The following is a 22,293-nucleotide window of genomic DNA, read 5'->3' on the forward strand; positions in this document are numbered from 1 at the left end:
TGAGCTCAGTTTTGTTCATTTGTTTGGTTTTTGTAAGGCTCTGACCCGAGCATCGGTTATAATGGAGCACATTTAACAAACTGTGTGTGCTGATAAGCCTGATAGTCAGGGAAAAAAAACCTGATTAATCCGGTTTGGCTAGAGAGAAAAGCAGAGAGATATTAATTTGCCACGGCTCTCAGTCTGTAGGTGTTGTATGAAAACGGTCCTCGTCTCCCCTCGCTCCATAAATGGGACCGTCTCGCGTCATGCTAGACGATTATCTGAGATCTTTATTTCATGTGTGAAAAGTGATCCCCTTTGAAGCCTCACTCAGAGGCAGCGCTTCACTACCTCACATCAACACTCTCTATCTTGGCTCCATCTCGAGGCGTCATGTTTTACTGCTGCGCGGGGCTTTGAATGGGGCTGTTTAATGCTTCTGGAAGGTGAGGAGCACTCCAGCGTGACGAACGGCAAAAAAAAAAAAAGAGAACTGGACCGGAGTTTAAACTGCTGTCTGATGACGACCGGTGGTCCGTTTAGTGTTTTTTTTTTTTCGTCCTCCCTCCACCACACGTACCTCACATTGCAGGATAGGCACCGCTCCAGATTCCAGGAGTTGTGTTTCGGTGCTTTGAAACGGCCTCCGGTGTATCTCAGTTTACTCTGCGGGATGGTGGAGAAGGACGGGTATTTCCTCTCCTGAGGTCCTCCGAGAGTAACACTACACCTATAAGCTCATTTGCAGCTCTAAAGCTAATACTGCTTTTTTTTTTTTTTTTACTTCTGGGTTTTCAACATCGAGGCCATGCGTGATTCCTATAAAGTCCCATGCTATACGGCTGTTTTCGTCATTAGTAATTCATAAACCTCAGCTAATGGCTGCTATCCAGACGAGGCAATCATTTTATTTGCCAACTAACTACGTGTATCTTAACGTACTTGGTGCAAAGACATTAAGGCATTGTCCAGTACTGTCCCTTTTTATTGTTTGATGCTAATCATCGTCTACTCTACCTATCAATCTACACATACGTAAAGATATTGGACATGGTGTAGCTGCGATGAATATGACACTAGTGAGGATAATCACCTCTCACTTTCTGTAATGCTCCAGTCCCCCCGCTCCAGTGCTGTGCAGCTTTAATGTGAGTGTCAGTGACCTCAGCCGTCTCCTGTTTGAAAGACCCAGGGGAAAGCAGACGTGTCCTCGGAGAAGCACCGCCGTTACTCCCCACTTCCTCCCTTGTCTCTGTCACTTTTCCTGTCTCGCCCACTTGGCTAAACGCTCTTTCATGTCGGCACCACTGCTCCAAACGTTGCAATCCTGAAGGTGTTTTTCTTGCGATGGGTGAGGGGCAGAGCAGGAGGCACCGAGGCGCAGTCCTAATGAGATTTTTCCTGGGTTTTGATGGAGTGCCAGTAGCGCTGCCATTGCTCCAGAGGCCTGCCTCCGCTGAGCCTTGGCGCTCGATCAGGGGGAGCTGTCGTTGGCCGCATAAATTGTCCGCCTGTGTGGTGGGTCGAGGAGGCAGACAGCGTAGAGACCAAGAGGCCTTGTGGGACTTTCCCACAATCACATACAAGTACATATTACTTGCACTTTAATGTACGCTTTTGCTTTCAAACACTCACAGCAGGAACATTGGCCCAGTGGGTCCATTTCTGCAGTGCCAGAGGAAGGATGAGGCAACTTTCTGCCTTTACTCGCATGCCAGCCTGCACTCACTGTCTTTTTAACTTTCCCTCTTGCTCTCTTATCACCGTACAATATGGACCCTGGGATGCAAAATGAAATGGCACAAGCTTGTTTCAAACTTTTCAAAACTGACTTTATTCAGAGTATCTCAGCTGTGCAGAGTTTTCATTTCAGCTGCACCGTTATGCTCTAGATTATTTCCAGAAACTCTCAATCAATATTATACTTATTCACCTGGGTCATTCAACATTATGACACTATTTTAAAGAACATAACGGTGTTCAAACTGCTGACAAGGTGTCTGCGAATACCTTTTTAAGGCTGTCCAATCCAACTTGTGAGCCAAAGTGAAAAGCAACGTTGTCAAATATGGAATTTTCACTTAATTTCCTTAAGAATTTTCTTTGCATATTGTTTATTGTTTGTTATATTATAACTCAGTACTTTTTTTTTTTTAACGCATGTAAGATATGCAACACTAAGCTGTCTGTGGCTCTTTCCTGCTGTAACGCTGCAAATGTCCCCTCTGTGGGACCAATAAAGGTATTCTGATTCTGATTCTGAACGTGGCCTCAGACCGCCTGGATCTATATGGACATACATTTATTAGGGTTTCTGCCTTTATATATACTGCATGCTGGATAGTCACAATACATTTTTGTTAAGTTTACTGCATTATTATATATTCTGGCTACATATATTACAAGAAGACATGTTTGCATTCCTAAGCTATCATAATTACATTGCACCTTTATGTAAGTGTATCAGATTTCTGTGCTTTATTGTTGAGTAAATACTTTGGTCTAATGCAGGGGTGGGGAACCTTTTTCCTCTCAAGGGCCATTTCAATTTTTACAACATCCTTCGAGGGCCGTACAAATTATTGAACTCAACGTCTGCTTAAAAAACTCAAATCACAGCCCATTCATTTCGCCTTTCTTTCATGCTGTGCAAAGAAAAAGCAACCTCTTAATCCAGATATTTGACCATGACCCGCGCATTCATGCACCGTGGCATGACCACCAAAACAGAAAGATACGGACACAAGATGTGTGCAAATGTATTTAGTTTCATATCCATGTGGACATGATTTAAGTGTGGGGGGGTGGGATCTAACCTCATCTAGGGGGGTTTGGGGGCATGCACACCCAGGAAGATTTTTTTTAAATGTTGAAGTTAAAAGCATCAATCTGGTGCACTTTGAGAGCAACATGAAGAGATCTATGGATACATCTCTCAACACCCATATGAAACAGAACTGTAAGCAGATTTGTTTCTTTATGGATATTTTACAAATCACTTCCCTTTCAAACTGTATTCTTGTTTATTAATAACAACTTTTTTTTTACTGTCATATTAGTATTGTATACCAGTTTACTTTATTCTCTTATTTTTCTATAACTATAATGATCATATAAAGATGTGCCTTTAAAGTTTACCTCACTGGTTGGAGAAAAAGCTTCTTATATTCGTTAGCATAGCTGGCTAACCAGATGCTAATAACAACAAAGTTATTGACTGTATGACCAGTATGACAGATGAACAGATCGCCACTGGGCTTTCAACTAAAGACACAGCCACGCAAAAACTGCGGCATGTGTACAGCTCCTTATGGGTACTGCAATTTGTGAAGTGCCGGCCCGGAGCCGCGTTCTGGTGCTCTCCGTTAGAACTACACTCCTGTCAGACGAGACATATACCACGTGATGACACGTTAGGCTCGTGTTGTGTTCAAGGACCCTGACCTTGGCCAGGAAAAACAAGCTTGTTTAATTATTTTGCGTGTCTAGATTTCTTGAATCTTTTTCTTTTTTGCGTGTTTTTATAAATTACCTCGAGGGCCGTACCAAATTGTCTCACGGGCCGTATGTGGCCCGGAGGCCGGAGGTTCCCCACCCCTGGTCTAATGCTTTTTGAAAGTGTGTGACATGAAAGTAATCTTCAAAAAGATGCAAGTGTTCCTCGATCAAGAAGAATTGCAGTTCAAGTGCTTCTTCTCTTATTTACAACTGTACACCAAGATGAATTTGAAACTAGTATTGATTATAGGTTCACTATAGCTGACATTATTCAACCCAAAAGCCTGGTGTAGATTGAGTTTTCGTTGCTATACTATTTTCGAGCTGATATTTTCATTAGTAAGGAAAACACACTAGAGTGGTCACTCACTTGTTCTGTAAATATTATTATTCTTATACGCTGTCTTTGGTAGATCCAAATTCATTTTTATAGAGTGCGCCATGGAAGAAGTTTGCCAAACAGTTCTTATGGCCAAACCAAACAGGCCGTTAAATGGGCGAGCACAGTGGATGGGATGTTGTCATGGGGCAGGCACACTGTGTTCTGTGTTATAGCCAAGCAATAAATCACTTTATGTGGAGTTTAAAACACTCAGGGGACATACAAGCCCCTTGTCCTAAAATCCCCCGAAGAAGCTCCCAAGGACCTGGCTCTCGTTGAAAGCAGAACGCTTTACGCAGCGGTCTCCACAGAACATTTAACATCATGTCTGGAAAATTGTTTTATCCGGTCCCGGGTGCAGCAGAAAAATGCATGTTTGTGTCCTGAAGCCAACAAATCTGATCAAATCTGCAGAAATAAGTGGAGGTGACACTTTGCTGTATAATTTATAAAAACAGTTTGGGCTAGAGCCGGGCAACACATCAATATTATGATATGAGACTAGATATCCTGGGAGATTTAGGGTTTCGTAAAAGCGTAACGGAACGTCCACACAGCAGCGTTAAAAAAATCTTGGAGGTGGGCGAATCTGAAGCTTGGGGATTTTTTGCGAGAAACGCGACCAACAACCAATCACATGAATCTCAGGCCCCCGACATACAAAGCAATAGCAATGTTAAAACGAAGTAAACTGGATATAAACTCCCCAAACAGGCGAAAACCTACCAGTTTCACCCACTGTCTCTGCCACCTCCCTCCATGCCTGGTTCATAGCAACTGGTCATAAAGAGCCGGGTGATTTGCTACAGCAATAACTCATTTCTCCTCCATTTTCAGGAATATAGAAAATGAACTGCGGTCTGGCTCTCCCAGCTTACACGCGGTTTGATTGGCTAGCGCTTGTACTGTTCGATTTGCATAAACGGGATTTGATTGGCTGACGCTTCCACCTCAGCTTCAAAAGTTGAACATTGCCCAACTTTTGAATCCTGAGATGCCTGGAAATCTCCGCTTTGCTTCCCCACAATGCAGTTCGGCGAAAAGTGAGGCAAAGTGACGTCACCCCATTCAAAGTCAATGAGCAGAAGCGTTGGAAGATTCTTTTAACGCTGCTGTGTGGACGGGCCGTAAGTCTTTTCCTGGTTTTAAAGGCAGCTTTACAGCGAAGCAATGTCATTTAAAAAAAAAAATGTATTTGAATTATTTGACTTTTTACTCACTTTACCAAATCCATTTACTCAAGATTATTTATTTAAAATATCATTGTGTAAATCATCAAATGTTGAGAAAGTGTCTCTGTTCAACCCTACAGTGTCAAAATATAAATATCAAAGTGTTTGGTAAAAAAAAAAATGTTGATCTTGACACCAAGCAATATATAGATTATAAGTTGTAGCAAAATGATCAAATTATTCAACACCCAATGTAAAGCAGGGCTGATAAGCAATCAAATGATAAAGATGATTTTATAGCACAGATATTATCAGTTGTGAGGGTACCACTTTATTTTGTTATGTTTAAAGGTGGGGTAGGTAATTTTGGAGAAACCAGCTCGAGTGCGCTAGAATTTGAAAATACACAGCTGGAAAATATCTGCCACTTCCTTACAGAGCCCCTCCTCCAACACATACGAACGCGCACCTGACCAATGAGGGCACGAGATAAGTTTGTGCACAGATGGAAGGCTGACAGGCAGGTAGGCCATCCAGTTATTTTAGGCGGGCCGGCTCAGATGATTGGTCGTGCTTTTTACAGTACGGCTTCCACAGATGACATTTATTTATGGATTTTTTGCCAAAGCACTTCAGATATTCATTGCTATCGGGATGTTAAGAGCATTGCATGGAATATAACAAAAAGTGTTTCTCGAGCCCGTTTCTCAAACGTACCTACCCCACCTTTAAGCTGTGGTTGAGCCAATAGGCTGGGGCTCCTTTGACCTCAAAATGCTCTCCTACAGTGACCTCTGACTTTCAATTTAGCAAAGGGTCTCAGGAGAAACCCATCATTGCTACCTTACTTCACCAAAAATATGAATGGCTCTTTTGTTGATTCCGTTTTACATTCATAGGTAAACATTTCCCCTGCTGAAATCAATCTAATCTGATCTAGTGGTCAACATGCACGTACACCAGGAGTGCCAGAAATAAATGAGACCCGGTCTTCAGATCCACTAACTCGTAGCAAATGTTGCATCAGATGAGCTTCGTCTGAACTCATTAGTGGAGAAATCACTTTGGAGGGGGAGATGACCAGCTTCGCAGTTTTAGGGAAATCCACTCTGAGCCCTTTCATTTCAAATCAAACTGAAGTGAGGGAGATCACGCCTTTATCCTCTCTGGATTACTTTCTTGCTCAACAACAGCTGCATCTACTACTGTCACTGTAACATAATCATGTATTTTCAGTAGGGCTGCTCAATTAATTGTATTTTAAATCGCAATTACGATTATGGCTTGCAACGATTCCAAAAACAACGTAATCGAAATAAAACGATTCTTTTTTTTTATTGGTTTTTCAGTTTAATTACCGGTATACTTAAAGTTCAGGGTAATCAACTATTAAAAACATACTTTTCAAAAAAAAAATCTCCAATAAATTGATGTTTTCAAAGTAAATGGATAATTAATTTTAATACGGTAGTGGTGGTAATGGATATTGGTCTAATGGTGGGCTGAAGATCGGAAGGTTGTGAGTTCAAATCCCGCCAGGAACACCACCACTAGTGTGCCCTTGAGTAAGGCACTTAGCCCTTAGTTACTCCAGGGAGAATGTCCCTGTAATCAGTAATTGTAAGTCCCTTTGGATAAAAGCCTCAGCTAAATGTAATGTAATAATCCTGATATCAATTATTGACCCAAATAATCGAGATTATGATTTTTGCCATAATCGAGCAGCCCTATGTGTCAGTGTGTCACGGTCTTTAACTGACCAATAACCATAACAAAGACGTCCCACGCATCACGCTGTCGTACGAACATAATGGCCACTGAAGTCGGTGTTTGCAGTTGATGTGTAGGGAAGCCATCAAATCCCCAAACCTATGATAACATGGTTGAGAAGAAAGACTTTTTTTTTTTTTTTTTTAAATAATGGCTGCTTCTTCTGTACAGAGGTGTGTGTGTGGTTGTGAAATTGGAGCATGGACTGTTGGGATTGTAAAGTGAATATCTTGACTGAAACAGATTTTAAGAGCTTCTTTGAAGACATCTGATATATCTGTTTGGATCACATGGGGTCACATGGGAAAAAAGCCCTGTATCAGATTGAGGACAATGAGGCCTACTCAGAAGTGGAGAGATCAGATTCCATGTGTGTGATGCTGTTCACACCGTTATGAAAAGGCAGATAATAATCACATTTACACAAACCGATTTATCAGATTTTGGACACTTTGGCTTGCACCCTGAACATAGTCCTATTAATAAGACCAAGAATGTTGTCAATCCTTCTTTATCAGGAGTGAAGTGTGTCATTCATGTGATTGAATGTTCGGGTTAAGACACTTTTCTTTCACATAGGTCTAAATGGTGCGGCTAGTAATGTTACTTCTGCCCATTAACATATCCTTTTTCTGGAGCAGGGTAGAGAAATGTTCCCCATTGTTCCCCTGACCAATCGGCTGGTGGGAACACAGGAAACTCAGATACAAACATTCCTTTTTTATGTTATTTTTTTACCCACACAGCCAAAGCCAAAATCTAGAGATCTTAGCCTGAAATGTGTTGTGGGTCAGTTTTATCCTTTGCAGAACGAAGACCCCTATATGACACATATTAAGAAAGGGAAAACCCCAAAAACCATAGGGCCGATTTTAGGGCTGTACCCGAAGATCCGAATATTTGGTCGTTGGCCTACTATTCGGTTTTCGATTCAATTATTCGGATATTCATTTAAAAAAAAAAAGAACTTTACAGACTTCGCATTCACACCAGCCTTGTTTACTCCGGTTGAATCGAACCCTGGTGCGTTCAGCCGCTTGGTGCGGTTCGTTTGGGTCGGTGTGAATGGACTCTGGTCCGCCTAAAAGAGGTGGTCTCGGACCGCTTGCTAGTGAACTCTCAAGCGGTTCATCTCTGGCGTGAACTCGGTCCGCACCAAAACATAGGAAGCGTAGTATTTACGAGTCACAAGAACGCGGATGTCTTCAAAATCTTTAGCGAAAGAGTGAAGCAGAATGAAGTGTTGAACAGTGTCGTGTAAAGTAAAAATGCTCCGTCAACTATACATAAAAGTCAGACCCACCTTTCGTCGGTGAAACGCCCCTCCTTACTGCCGAACGTCTCTCATATGGGTTATGTTTTTGATCGCACCTTGTCTGATTGTATAATCATACGCCCCCGTCCACTAGAGTCTGTTGATATGCTGTCCAGATTAACAGCAGCATGAAAATAACCTGCCGATGCTCCATGGTGGAGGCTACGGTAGAAATTGCTGGGATTTTCCTTTTTATCCCCCCCTTAATGTCTGACCAATTGTTGAACAGCATTTTCGTGCACATGACTTGTGTTTAAACCCCCCCCCCCCCCCGCGCGCGCACCGAATATCCGCTGCTTATTACTACCGTATATCCAGAGCCCGAAAAATGGTATTCGGGACAGCCCTAGCCACTTTTAGCAAATATGTCCAAATATTTTGATGTAAACATTTGGGCTGTATACCTGACATAACACCTGTAAAGTTCCTTTATGAGGTTGCATGGAGGAATGTGATTAGATATATCACACGGTAAATACACATAAAATAGAGAATAAATACGTTTTGCCCCGTGAATACATTTCTATTTAGCATTGAACGACTTTGCATGAAAGGAAAAAGGAAGTGCGTGTGTGTGAAGTAAAAAAAGCATGCAGTGTTTGTTCTTTACACTGACCAGAGCAACTCCCACAGTAACCCTAGCGGACTAATAATACGGCTCCCATCCATCACCACAGACAACAACCAATTAGTACATTCCTTTTCCCTCGTTTCTCATGTTCTTGGTTAACCCCTCATGATTTTGGAACATTCATCAAAACAACAGTTAAACATTCAAGATGCTGTGTGTGTACGTGCCTTCATGCATGTGTCTTTGTGTGTGAGGTATCGAAGGAATGTTAATTGTGGTGTGATTTTATTTGTCTTTGAGGATACATGGGGAAAAACCCAATGTAGTATTTTCCCTGTCGGTAAATGGGGCTACAGTCACCAAAATGACGCTTCGTGTAACTTTATCTACTATCTTTGTATTGTCACTCTGTGTCATTGGTTTTAGCAGTGAAATATGTGGAATTGTTCTGTTAGTGGGGACAACCAGTGATGAACCTGTGACAGATGTCTCATATGAAAGGGTCCAAAGCTGGTTGAATGATTTCAAACAAACTGAAACAAACAATCTTCTGTTACCTTCGTATCAGAAATAAAAAATAATCACTTAGTAAACACGAGACTATTGTTTAGTAGCCAAATATCTGACCAGACTAATGTGCCAAGATGTGCTACAGGGTCACTCAGCAGCTACCCATTACCCATGTGTACCATTACACTGCTTTCCTTCTGATCTCTTGGTTATTTGAACCATCAATTTATCTGCACAATGTGCTAGATTGGTTCATCCTGGTAAAATAATGCAGTCATATAAATCATATTTAAGTTTGAAATATATATCATTAACTTTGTAAAAACAACCAACTGGGTCATGGGGCTTTTGTTTGCACCGTGTGTCACTTAAAATATAGTGTTTAAAGCAGTCTAGTAGATTCTTTAAAAGTCTTTAAAGAATCTGCATTTAAAAACGTTAAGGAAATATGAATAAAGCTTTTATTGGTATTAAATGTCTCTAATGAATGTTTCAAAGGTTTTAACAAAGCTTAGTCAGGGGAACAAGAATATATATACGTTTCTTACTTTAAAACACACACACACACACACACACACACACACACACACACACACACACACACACACACACACACACACACACACACACACACACACACACACACACACACACACACACACAGAGTTAGTCCAGCGGTTGGCTGTATACTCATCTTTAGGCCACACACAGCGTTGTGTCCGTCTGAGGAGGGTGGGATCACACCATCTGACCTTCTACCTCTCTGGATTACACAGCAATCCCCACTCACGCTGTCACAGCCTCACATCTGACAGACACACACACACACACACACACACACACACACACACACACACACACACACACACACACACACACACACACACACACACACACACACAGCATCAATATTAGTGTTAAACAGCCCCTTTGATAAGAATGCTGTTAATATGTCCCATCTGTGAGAATTTGATCTAGTTTTTAATGACTGACAGAAACATTTTGTGGTAGTTTGGGCGAATGAAAAGCTTTGAAATGAAGCCAGGCCTGGGTCTTTAAATGTGTGTGTATGTGTTGGACTAGGTGCAAGCGGATGTGTGCATGTATGTGTGGTTGTCAGCCGGTGAGTAATGGTTTTTCGGCCAGATGACTGTAATGCCGCATGGATACCTGAGCCGGACTTTTCCATAGTGAAGCCCGGGATCACATGTCTCCAGCCTCCGTGGTATGCACTAACAGAACGAGAGGGGGCCCGCGTGAAAACAGTTAAAAACAAGTCTATGAATGCATCACCGCAACGATATCCCACCACCAAAAATAACCCTACTACCGTCCCGTCTTTCTCAGAATTCCCTGCTGGACGGCGGCGATTTAGATATTTCTTTTTTACAATCGTTCGGTCTGCCGCTCTCATGCTCGTTTTGTTTCAGTCCTATAATTACCATCCTCTCGGAGCGTTCCGCTGCTGTCTAGGCTCAGCGTACAGTTGACGAACTTCATATATAGATTTATAAACGCTATAATTTTGATTTCGGGGGCATGTCAATTCGTGTTGGAAAGCCTTGCTGTGGATTTGCATCGTTAGAGATTTTTATTTCTATGTGACATAAATATGATGCTTCTCTGTTATATGACTTGAAAAAGTGATTTATGTCTTCTGTATTTGTCTCTCTCTAGGACTCTATGGGTGAAGCCTGTGCGCAGAGGATTGGTGATGAACACTACCGTCTAGAAGGTAAGACTATCACGAAAGCAAATCTTTCAGAATGTAGCTTTTATTTTTGTTTAATTTGAATAAAAAACACTCACAAAATATTTTTCGCAGTTGCCCTCCTGGTGCTTTTTGCAGTCCTTTCCCCTCTGCTCCACACCCATGCTCTAAGCCCCAACAATGTGCTGATGAAGTCCCTTTACCTTCCCTCCCGCCTCTCCACCTCCTCATCCTTTCATCCGCCCCTTCCCCCCGTGGTGCTCGGCAAAGTGCCTCCATTCCCCCATGTTTTTTTCCCCCGATGTGATGTGATCCTGGATTAAGAGCTCCACGAGGAGAAAGTCTCTCCCTCCCATTCAAAGGCAGGATTGAACGTGAGGCGAAGACAGAAATGAAGAGTTGCAAGAGATCAGCCTAGAATTTGGAAGTGCGGCAAAAAAATTGCTTCACTTGGTAGGAGACAAAGTAGAGAGTCAAGAGATAACGCGGCTGAAAAATTGAGTATAATATCATTTTAAGTCTGGGACAAGGTTTTCTATTCTCAGTGATTAAAAGACAAATCTCTTTATTGGAAACACAACATTTTCCACGATATCTACTCTCTAAATAAAACTCAAATGTTCACGTTTAAGTATCTACGGCAAACTTGTTCTCTAAAAGCTAGCAAGGCGAGCAAGAAGAATGTAACAATACCAGAACTCTAAAGAGGGCGAAATAAATGTTTTTGTGAGAGGGAATCGGACACCATTTTGCCCTCCAACTTTTGAAATGGTTGACAAAGTTGAGTGGCATTGAAGTTGATCAGCAGTTTTTGATTCGTCAGGCTGTATTCAGGCTACAGTAGTTTACTTTAGAGGTATATAAATACATGCTATTCTGTCTTTTAACCCTGCAGAAATGGCAGCTTCAAAAATGCATAATGAAGTGAAGACATTTGGGATTTGGATTGACAAAAATATATGGAAAGGAATAACCTTGGAATGTAGTCTATAAAATGTCAGGGCATAGTAAAACATGTCTATCCGTATCTCCAAAAATAAATGGATTGATCAAAAACCCTATTTACATTTGGGCAGAGTCTCATGCTGCCGGTCAGGAAGTGCAAAATGAGTATTGATATAAGTGCCTTGCTCAGAAAGTAAATGGTGAATGAAACTCATTTGTAAAGTGCGTTTAGAGTCTTTGCGTCCCCTCAAAGCGTTTTACATACGTCGGCATTCAACAATTCAAACACATGAACCCAGAGGCAGATGCTGACATACAAGGTGCCACCTGCTCGGACACACTAACACTCAAACACAAACACACGTTGACTTGTGGTGTAATATCTTGCCCAAGGATACATCCACCTGCAGAAAGAAAAAAAACATCACCCCAAAATGAGGCCACTTTTGTGTAAAACAGTAGCCTAGCTAAGCTGAGTGTGATAGCTCACAGTGTGGCAGCTTTCCCATGCTGACTACGCTCCAAAGTGTGTGTACAAGTGTGTGTGTGTGTGTGTGTGTGTGTGTGTGTGTGTGTTGCTGCCCTCGTCTCGCCCCTCAGATCTGATGTTCAGCCAATCCTCTGGCTCGGCTCGTCTCATAAAGAGTCGGCTTATGTCTGTGTGGGGGGGGGGGGGGGGGGGCAAAGGGAGAGGAGGGTGATAGCAGATTACTGTTCCTCCTCCCGGCATTTCATTAGCTCCGAGATAAGCATCTCTCCACCATATTGAGCCTGCTACGGAACAGATTTGCCCTCGCACACAATGTTCCCTTTGAGCACCTCCGATGATCAAACAGCGGGACCCCGAATGCTGCTCCTCTCCAAAAAGTTGGTAAAAGCTCCCTGGGATGATGCCTTTCATTTTTGGCATTTTCCCCCACCCAGGGATGAGACAGGTCGGCTTTGATCTGCTTTGGATCGGGAGGAAAGGAATTGGGCTGTTGTGTCTGCTGCGTTGGCGAGCAAACAAACAGTGTTTCAGATTTGACTCGGCTTAATTAATTAGTGATTCTGTTTTATAGCCGGTCTGATCTGCTTCCAAAAGGTTTGAGAAGGAAACTTCAAAGTGTGGCGGAGGAGGGGTGTGGTCTGTGTGTGTGTGTTCATGGGTGTGTGTGCGGCTTGCAGGACTGTGATTGGATGAGGAAGAAGTGGGGGGGATGCTCATCCGAAACTAAAAAAAAGGCACATTTATAGAATATGAGGATAAAGCATGGAGGTGGCTGGGTAAATGGTGCAGGGGCGCCAGAACCCGCAGTTTTCTAAATAAATATATGCGGCTCAAATACACTGAGCTTAAAGGGAGTATTTAGAGTATTTGTGATTATACTTTATGTTATACTTTACTCAATTAAAGCACAGTTTGAAACTCAAAACTAAATACTGCTCTTTGGACCAAATTGGCATTTTGATTAAAAAAAATCTGGTACCTTGTTTCTTTATTTTTATATTTGAGTTGTGTCCAACAGATTTATGCTAATAAGTACTTATACCACACTGTAACAATACTGTCTTACAAGTCAAAGTCCTGCATTGTCAAAGTTATGAATTTTATTTAGCAAAATGTACTTAAAGTACTCAACGTAAAAGTAGCTAATGTGGAAAAATATAAAATAAATAAAAATGAAAGTTACTCCAAACTATTAGAAAAATTATTTTTAATTTTTAAACATACCAATAATACCAACTCTTAAAAAGCTGTTCTTGTATAAACCGTTGAAAAAACCTATCATATTTGATAAACTGAGACCAGATTTGAGACACAGTGCAGGACAAATAAGAAATAATCAAATATTTAAGCAAATCCCTTGAGCGACGATATCACTGCTTTCACAGAATATTTTCATAAAACAAAAACACACTTACGACCTCATGTTTCTACACAAAGTATAGGACAAAACAAAACAAATTCAATACTGATGAATAATATGGATGTGATCTGCAGATTGACTGATTGTATGAGGAAGGGAAGTGGCGGAGATGCTAATGCTAAGCTAAATCCCCAGAGGTGGATCACACAGGGTTTGTGGTTGCGTAGAGTCTGGAACACGCTTCTGAAAATAAACATCAATATAGGGTTGAAGCAGGGAGGTGTCTGGGTCACTGTAACTGATCGAAGCTTGCAAAGGAGCCGACGTGTTCCCCTCCTAAATCTCACTTACACGTCGTGTGTATCCACGGTTTCACGTGTCAAACAAACGCTGGATTTCAAAGCAGAGGAGGATATCCGGTGGCGTTAGATCTGGGCCGACATCCAGCGCGGAAACTAAAACATCGAAGCAGACGACGTGTTATTTCTGTCCACCAGGGTAGACTACCCTAAATAAAGTGCAACCCAAAAATACACCACCATTAACTGAGGCCAGAGGCCATGCTGTTGAAGTAACCCCCCCACCACACAGTTTATAGAGTGTAGAGTTACTCTCTGATTGTATAAAAATACAGGGTTGTGAAATCCAGCGGTGATGCTTTCTCATCAGTAGGTAGGGCTGGGATTATGAAATAGATGTTCCACCCTTACTTCCAACGCTAAAGGCAAATGCCTCGCTGCAGAGAAGAAAGTACGCAACTGAGAAGATCATATACTGAATATATACATAAGTGCTTTGGGGCTCAATTCTTAATGTTTACATTTGATTATAAACCAGGTTTACTTACAGCAGTAGTCCTCTAATGATGTTGTTCATGTCCAAGCAATATTGGTATTGTAACTTGAATATCCTTCAATGAATTGATATCAAATCATGTATCTAATTGGGAAGTCAGTGCAATAGCCAGCATCCTTTCACATGTTTTCTTGGCTTATAAAATGTAGTGTTAAGTATTCAGTTCTTCACCGGTGGTGGAACGATCACTCAGACGTTGTGCTTGAGTAAAAGTAGAAACACTTAATTGTAAAGACAGAAATACTACACACATGCAAAGGACCTATACACATAAGGTACTGTATGAATACACACATGCTTTCTTTATGGAGAGGTAGCTTAGGCAGCACAACTCCCGTCCTTTGCTAAAAAAACGGTGTAGTAAAGTCATTCAAGCTGTCATACAAAAGAAAGGGAATGAAAAGTTCAATATTGGCCTCCAAGAGGTAGTGGAATAGATATATAAAGTAGAGTCAAATGAAAAAACCTCGAAGTGAGTACCTTAATTGAATTACTTGACATCACTGCCTGTCACCAGGATGTTCTCAGTTTGAATGCTGTCTGGGTGAATCTGTGTTTTAAAGAGTAAAACAGCGAGCTGTCTTTGACTTGCTATAGGAAGTCAGTCGGCTCGTCTCTGGCTCTGAGAGTAAGTCAACGTGACGGATTAGTCCTCCCTCCGGACCGTATGACTTTACCGTGCGTCTGGATGGTAATTTACGCTGAATGTCATTCCATAACGTGATGAGCTCCCAGAGGTTTCCATAAGCCTTTTGATGTTCACACGCTGTTTCCAATCCACCATTTATATCCCAATGCCACCTAATATTCATGTTCAGTTTCATGTTTCACATCCCCTCTCAGGGTGAACTCATTTGGTTGTATACATTCTACATAATGGTGAAAGAAGTATATAGATCCTATACTTAAAAAAGTACTTATACCAAACCGTAAAAACACTGTGTTATAAGTCCTGCTTTGTTAAAGTCATTAAGTATAATTAGCTAAATGTACTCAAGAATGACATGTAAGGATATCATTTGTCCTCATTAGCTGGTTTTACAAGCTGCATAACTCACGCATTTAGTCGTTATATGAATATTACTGATGATTATCGATCAAAGATATCATCGTGACGGCAGCAATAGTCAAACCCTACTATATATCGTCCAGCCTTAATTTAAGTGCAGTTTCTGCCAACTCGAAATGTCTAAAAAGAGACAAAATGGCACATTTCTAGATCAGTGTCAAATTTGACCAAAAAATCTCACCTTTTGGGTGTTATCACAAACACTTGAAGTACTTCCTACAAGCTTAGCACACTTGAGCATCCCAGAAATATAGACATTTGCAAGTTTCAATATTTGAAGTTTGTGATAATCCTGATGCAATACTTATGTTAACAGAACAGAGCCTTTGCTGCCTTTTGAGAATATATACTTTGCATTCATACGGGTGATATTAATATAAAAATATGTTTTCAAAGTAAATGCTGTCAGACAAAAGCTGAGAAGTTTGACTGTGGGTTCATTTCCGACCTGCAGCACTTGAATGTGTGACACATCTTAATTGCGGCTGCCGAACTGGGAAGTAGAAGCTTACAAGAAACACTTGAAGGCGATGACATACTGTGTCCTCAGGTTACGACTGCGCCCAACGTTCCCATCCTCAGGCTCTGACTTTTATATATATATATGTGTGTGTGTGTGTGTGTGTGTGTGTGTGTGTGTGTGTGTGTGTGTGTGTGTGTGTGTGTGTGTGTGTGTGTGTGTGTGTGTGTGTGTGTGTGTGTGTGTGTGTGTGTGTGTGTGTGTGTGTGTGTGTGTGTGTGTGTGTGTGTGTGTGTGTGTGTGTGTGTGTGTGTGTGTGTGTGTGTGTGTGTGTGTGTGTGTGTGTGTGTGTGTGTGTGTGTGTGTCGCTGCAGTGGCTTTACCCCCGGAGAAGACAGGCAGCTGCTGTGTGGAGGAGAAGATGCAGCAGAGGGGCAGCCAATCCCCCGCAGGGCTGCAGAAACAGATCCAGTTTGAAGTGAGTGTCGACAGCCAACAGGACGTTTATTACCTCCCCTCTGGATGAAACTGGGGCGATGGGACACACACACACACACACACACACACAGACACACACAGACACACACAGACACACACACACACACACAGACACACAGGCACACACACACACACACACACACACACACACACACACACACACACACACACACACACGCTGGATGATACTGATAGTTGATGTCTGTGCTGTTTCAGGAGTTGGAGTGTGCGGTGTCTGTGGAGGAGGATAGCCGGCAGGAGTGGACCTTCACCCTCTACGACTTTGACAACAACGGCAAAGTCACCAGAGAGGTAAGGACCTGGATTTACCTGTGTATATAAACCTTTGATGAATAAATGATCACACAGATAAGTATACAGACAATGGTATAAGGTATAAGAAACTTTGTACAAACAAATATCCTGTTTTTGGTTTACCCATTTTTATTTTTTTTTTTTTTAATTGTTCTTCTCTTAACTCAAAATTAGAACGAGCAACCATTATTCAGCACACATGGTTAAAATCTGATATAGTTTGTTGAGAACGTTATGTTCATCTGGAGTTGATTTCACCCAAAAATGTAAGTAGAGTAATTTAAGAGCAGGTTGCCTCCAATAAATAGACAAAAAAACATTCAAACATCTCAAAACTTCAGTTTATCATATCCATCTGTGACCCGCTCTATCGAAATCAGTCGGAAGTCGGAACGGCTCGTTTAAAAATAAACGTGGATTTGCGTAAAAAACTATTTTTTCGGGGTTCGGGTGTTTTGTTTGATTTGAAACAAACAAAGTCTTGGCTTTCAGAATATGAAACTTTTATTTCCAAACTCACACGAGAAATACATTCTTTAAGCTTGTAAATGGAAGATGACAGGCAATCTGCTGTTCCGCTGCGTGCCCCCCCCCCCCTTCCTCCGGCTGACATTATGAATGTAAGCGTAGAGTAATCATAAATAACACGGCAGGGTCCGTTACAGTTTGTTTTCATCTGATTTCAATTAAACAAAGTCTTGGCTTTCAGAATATTAAACTTGTTTCGGCAAATTCAGATGATAAATACAACTTTGAAGCTTGTGACGACATAATTACAAGCGGAGAACGGAGTAACTTAACGTCACAGCAGGCATAACAACAGCCGGTGTTTCTCGTGAGGGTTTTCCCCGGGAAACGAACGCAATACACACAAACGTCAAAATACACACACACACACACACACACACACACACACACACACACACACACACACACACACACACACACACACACACACACACACACACACACACACACACACACACACACACACACACACACACACACACACACACACACACACAAGACCAGTAATCCAAAGGAAAATATCTTCCCTCCGTAGTATTTTGATCATTTGCTATTAACCAATCAGATCGATGGATTCCAGAGCAGAGGAAACTTTGAAGGCCTTTTTCTCAAAATGATGACTCGGTGACAGTCATTATATAATGTGACATATTTCGCCTAATATTTGGAGAACAACAACCATCCTGATATCATTGGAAAGCTAGGAATCTCCTCTTTCCAGCAGTGTATACAACTCAAAATGTGTCATCGGGTCAATGCGACTGATTTCGATAGAGCAGGTCACATATCGTGTAATATCATAAAAGCTGTTGATTTTATTCCATCAACAAACTTTCTCAAATAGCAGCTCACAGCTACGAATGAATACCTAAATGTTTTACCAACAATTAAACAATATACAACATTTTTTATTATTAGCTCACAGCTACGAAACACCCCTCTCGTTTGGGTACAGAAATGAATCAATAACGTCCCCCTGGATCGCAAATGCTCCCATCCCCACACCCCCAAAAGAAAGCGAGTACAGACGTGCCTCTAGCTTAACCTCCCTCCTCAGAACTGAATCCAGCGACATGTCTCTGCTCCTGAGAGTTACCGTGTGACTTGATACAGATCTGAGAGAACATCCAGAAAGGCCCGTGTTTTTTGAGCTCCACTTGAAACAGCGCAAAGAGACTGGAGCTGTCCTTCATGGCTCGTGAGGCAGCGGCTTGGAGGGGGAAAGAAAAGCTTTCTTCTCCACATAAAAAAAAAGAGCAGCGAAGCAGAAATGACACTGGAAGCTTTTATTGTATATATTTTTTAAACCTGTAAGTGGAACCGGCCCCTAAAGAACTCAGTGCAGATCATGCTGTTAGGGTTTCTGTGTGCTAAGCTTCATTCAGCAGTCCTGTCAAAGCAGCTTCTATGGTGAAGCTGTGTTACCTTCGAAAGCAAAGCACTAATGAGATTTGGGATACTGTGAGAGTCATTTTGCATCCACGCCTGTGGACATTTTGAAGGGACAATTAGGTTTTGGTTTGCTAGAAAAACATCCAGCACAGTTGCTATTACCCAAAAGGGAGTCATTATCTCAGTATGGGGTCGAACAACTTCCATACGTGCAAAAAAAGAGTATTAAATGTGCAAATAAATCCAAATATGGCAAGTTAGCTTGTTTAAAAAGTGAGCAAGGTATCACTTTTTCGCATGGGAATGTGCTTTTAAGTGTGGTTGAGTTTATATATACATGTATTTGAAGGTGTGCGGGTGTAATTTCACTCGGGAGACATGGAGGAATAAAGGAAATGCAGTGTGTAGCAGGATTAGCATCAGGCTTGACATCTCCATCACTCTCTGCCGCTACCACCAAGACAACGTTCCTTTTTATGAATTTCTAACTCTTCTTTAAACCCCGTCTGAACGCTTCAACTTGGAAAGCCGACCTAAAACCTCTGACATCAGTGAGTGTCTCTGTTTGCTGTTGACGGAGGCACTTCTTTAAATTCCTAGCGTGACGCGTATCATAGAGTTTTAATGCACAAAAATCCAGAATTCAAACAAGTGATAAGAATAGTCTCCAATTAGTTCATTAATTTTTTTAAATATGCACCAACGTCACATATTTACACTACGTATGATTCTAATCAAGTTATGATTAAAACCTCTTGTTTTCACAGTTCCCATATAGTACTCTGAACGGCCTGAATAGCATCTTAATATCATATTTAGATTAATATATGTTACAGTATGTGCTAATAATAAGCATTTTATTTAGATTTTTATCTCTGAAAATGTAATTTACGCTTAAAAAAAAAAATCCTAAAAGTGGTGTTAATATGTGAAGATGATACTGCGTTACCAAAAGTGTTTGTATCATAATCATGTGTTCGCTGCAGATCCTTTTTTTCTCTAATATTCCAACATTTGTTTAGCCTATCAAACACTCAATGGAAGCTATGCATCAAAAAGCCCAGATTGAACTCACCTCCACCTCTCCTCTCCTCTCCTGCAGGACATCACCAGCCTGCTCCACACCATCTATGAGGTGGTGGACGCCTCCGTCAACCACTCCCCGAGCAGCAGCAAGACGCTGAGGGTGAAGCTGTCCGTGGCTCCAGACTCCAGCCAGCGGTGGAGGAGCTGTACTCAGGGAGCGGCAGGTAACGCTCACATTAACTCAGTGGACTGCAATACTTATTTTTCTGACGACTTTTTACTTCTTACATTTTGAACTCAAATACCTGAACTTTCTACTTCTTACATTTTGAACTCAAATACCTGAACTTTCTACTTCTTACATGTTGAACTCAAATACCTGAACTTTCTACTTCTTACATTTTGAACTCAAATACCTGTACTTTCTACTTCTTACATGTGGAACACAAATACATGAACTTTCTACTTCTTACATGTTGAACACAAATACCTGAACTTTCTACTTCTTACATGTTGAACTCAAATACCTGTACTTTTTACTTCTTACATGTTGAACACAAATACATGAACTTTCTACTTCTTACATGTTGAACACAAATACCTGAACTTTCTACTTCTTACATGTTGAACACAAATACCTGTACTTTCTACTTCTCTCATTTCCCAAACAGGCTGGTTCCTTTAGTTTGAATGTCTGTTTGGTGGCGTGATCATTATTATTTAGAGTCATTGCGTGCCTATTGATTTGAACACGATCCGTGTATCCATCATTTCCTGGTCTTCTCTAAAGAAGAGGGACCAATGAAAACGTTGTCATGTTGCCGTTGTTCAGCATGGAAACATTCATTAGCTAACAATGACATTATTGTTCTATTAATATAAAGGGAGGTCAGGTACTCTTTAAAACAGCTGCTAGTTATGGGTACTTTTTACTGAAGTACATTTCAAAGCCTCTTTACTTTGACTTGAGTAAAGAAGTTTAGTCAGTACTTCTACTTTCACCAGAGTATTTGTAAACACGAGTATCTGGCAGGGCTCGACATTAAGGGCTGCCCGATGGCCCGGGGCCATCTACTATTTAGCTCGGGCAATGAAGCCTCACCTGCTGGTTGCCCGATCGGGCAATCTATTATGCCAGTGTCATGCAGCTTGCGGATCCAGTAATGAGTGACCCGACAGTGAAACTAAACATATCTATAACTAGTTACGGTAGTTTGAGAGGTAATTAAAATAGCTACGTGTGATATTCTAAGCTGAAGTGTGTGTTTTGTCCGCTCACCGCTGCATGTGATCATGCAGAGCTGCGTGTCGACTCGTCAGCAGCAGCTGATCTCTCTCTCCCGTCAGATTAGACTTCACTCGCGTTTATGTCCATATCGATCAGATCCAGCTAGTTCTAGCTGATGATATGACTACCTGCTTATTAAAAGACACCTAAACAATAAGAGTCGCTATGCAACCGGGTGAGGCCACAAAGTATAGCGCAGCATTATGCATTTGTTTACATGCCCACCGGAACCCCGAGGCATTACCAACAGATCAACGCACAATCAACCCATACAGGACATCTCTTTCTCCACATTAAGTGTTAGACATTAGAATTGACTATTCTTGTCTTTCACATAAGTGGCGCAACTGAAGCGGTATTGCGCTAAAGGGAAATTATTTTGACCGAAGAGATTTAGATTTGCCGGCTAACGGGAACTCTGACGTCGCCATGTTGTGTGCTTCGAGGATGCGCTCGGCTCCTCTCGACTGCTGCTCGGGTCTGCTCAGTCAGCTACCGGATGAGGAGGCATTCGATCGACCAACTTACAGTAGATAACATTACAAACATTTTTAACAGGGGCCATAATAGTGTAAATAATGTTTGTTTTGGCAGTTACAACTGAATGTAATGTTTTCTACTTTTTTACATCTGGGAAGGCATTTGCCTTCATCAGATGGAAAGTGTCTGGACCAACAACTTAAGTATTTCTTATAGCTATGCAGGACATGCAAGAGAGCAAAAGCAAACAAGAACAAACAAACAAGTGAAATGAAGAATACAATTGTACAATATAATATTGTGGTGGTTCATCTTATAATTCAGTCGAGAGAATGCACCAGACAGCATCTAAGGCTTGCAAAAATCTAAATGTTCTAGGGGGAGGCCCCCCAAACCCTTCGTGTGTCATTTCGTCTGCACGCATTTTTCAGGGCAATCTCTATTGGGCTCAGGGCAGTCTGTAAATTAGCTTAGATGTCCCACAGGGCCATCTCCCAAAATTCTTAATGTCATGCACTGGTCTGTACTTCTACCTGAGTAAACGATGTGTGTACTTTTGCCCTCTCTGGTGGTGGGGGAGAAGAAAGGGGCGTTTTGGTACTTTTGCCCTCTCTGGTGGTGGGGGAGAAGAAAGGGGCGTTTTGGGGTCCCCCTTGTGTTGCGTGCTGTCAGCTCA

At 41.6% G+C, this 22,293-nt stretch overlaps 1 protein-coding gene across 1 annotated transcript in view; it reads left to right on the forward strand.

The window, feature by feature from the left end:
* The window catches only part of nkd1 (NKD inhibitor of WNT signaling pathway 1), a 48,568-nt gene that overhangs the window by 16,389 nt on the left and 9,886 nt on the right, over window positions 1-22,293 (forward strand). The window contains exons 4-7 of the mRNA XM_079666921.1: window positions 10,878-10,935; window positions 16,465-16,568; window positions 16,805-16,900; window positions 19,926-20,073. Coding sequence (XP_079523047.1) covers window positions 10,878-10,935; window positions 16,465-16,568; window positions 16,805-16,900; window positions 19,926-20,073 — 406 coding nt within the window. The remainder of the gene's footprint in view (window positions 1-10,877; window positions 10,936-16,464; window positions 16,569-16,804; window positions 16,901-19,925; window positions 20,074-22,293) is intronic.

The sequence above is a fragment of the Notothenia rossii genome, assembly GCF_949606895.1.
Source record: "Notothenia rossii genome assembly, chromosome: 2".
Classification (NCBI taxonomy): Eukaryota; Metazoa; Chordata; class Actinopteri; order Perciformes; family Nototheniidae; genus Notothenia; species Notothenia rossii.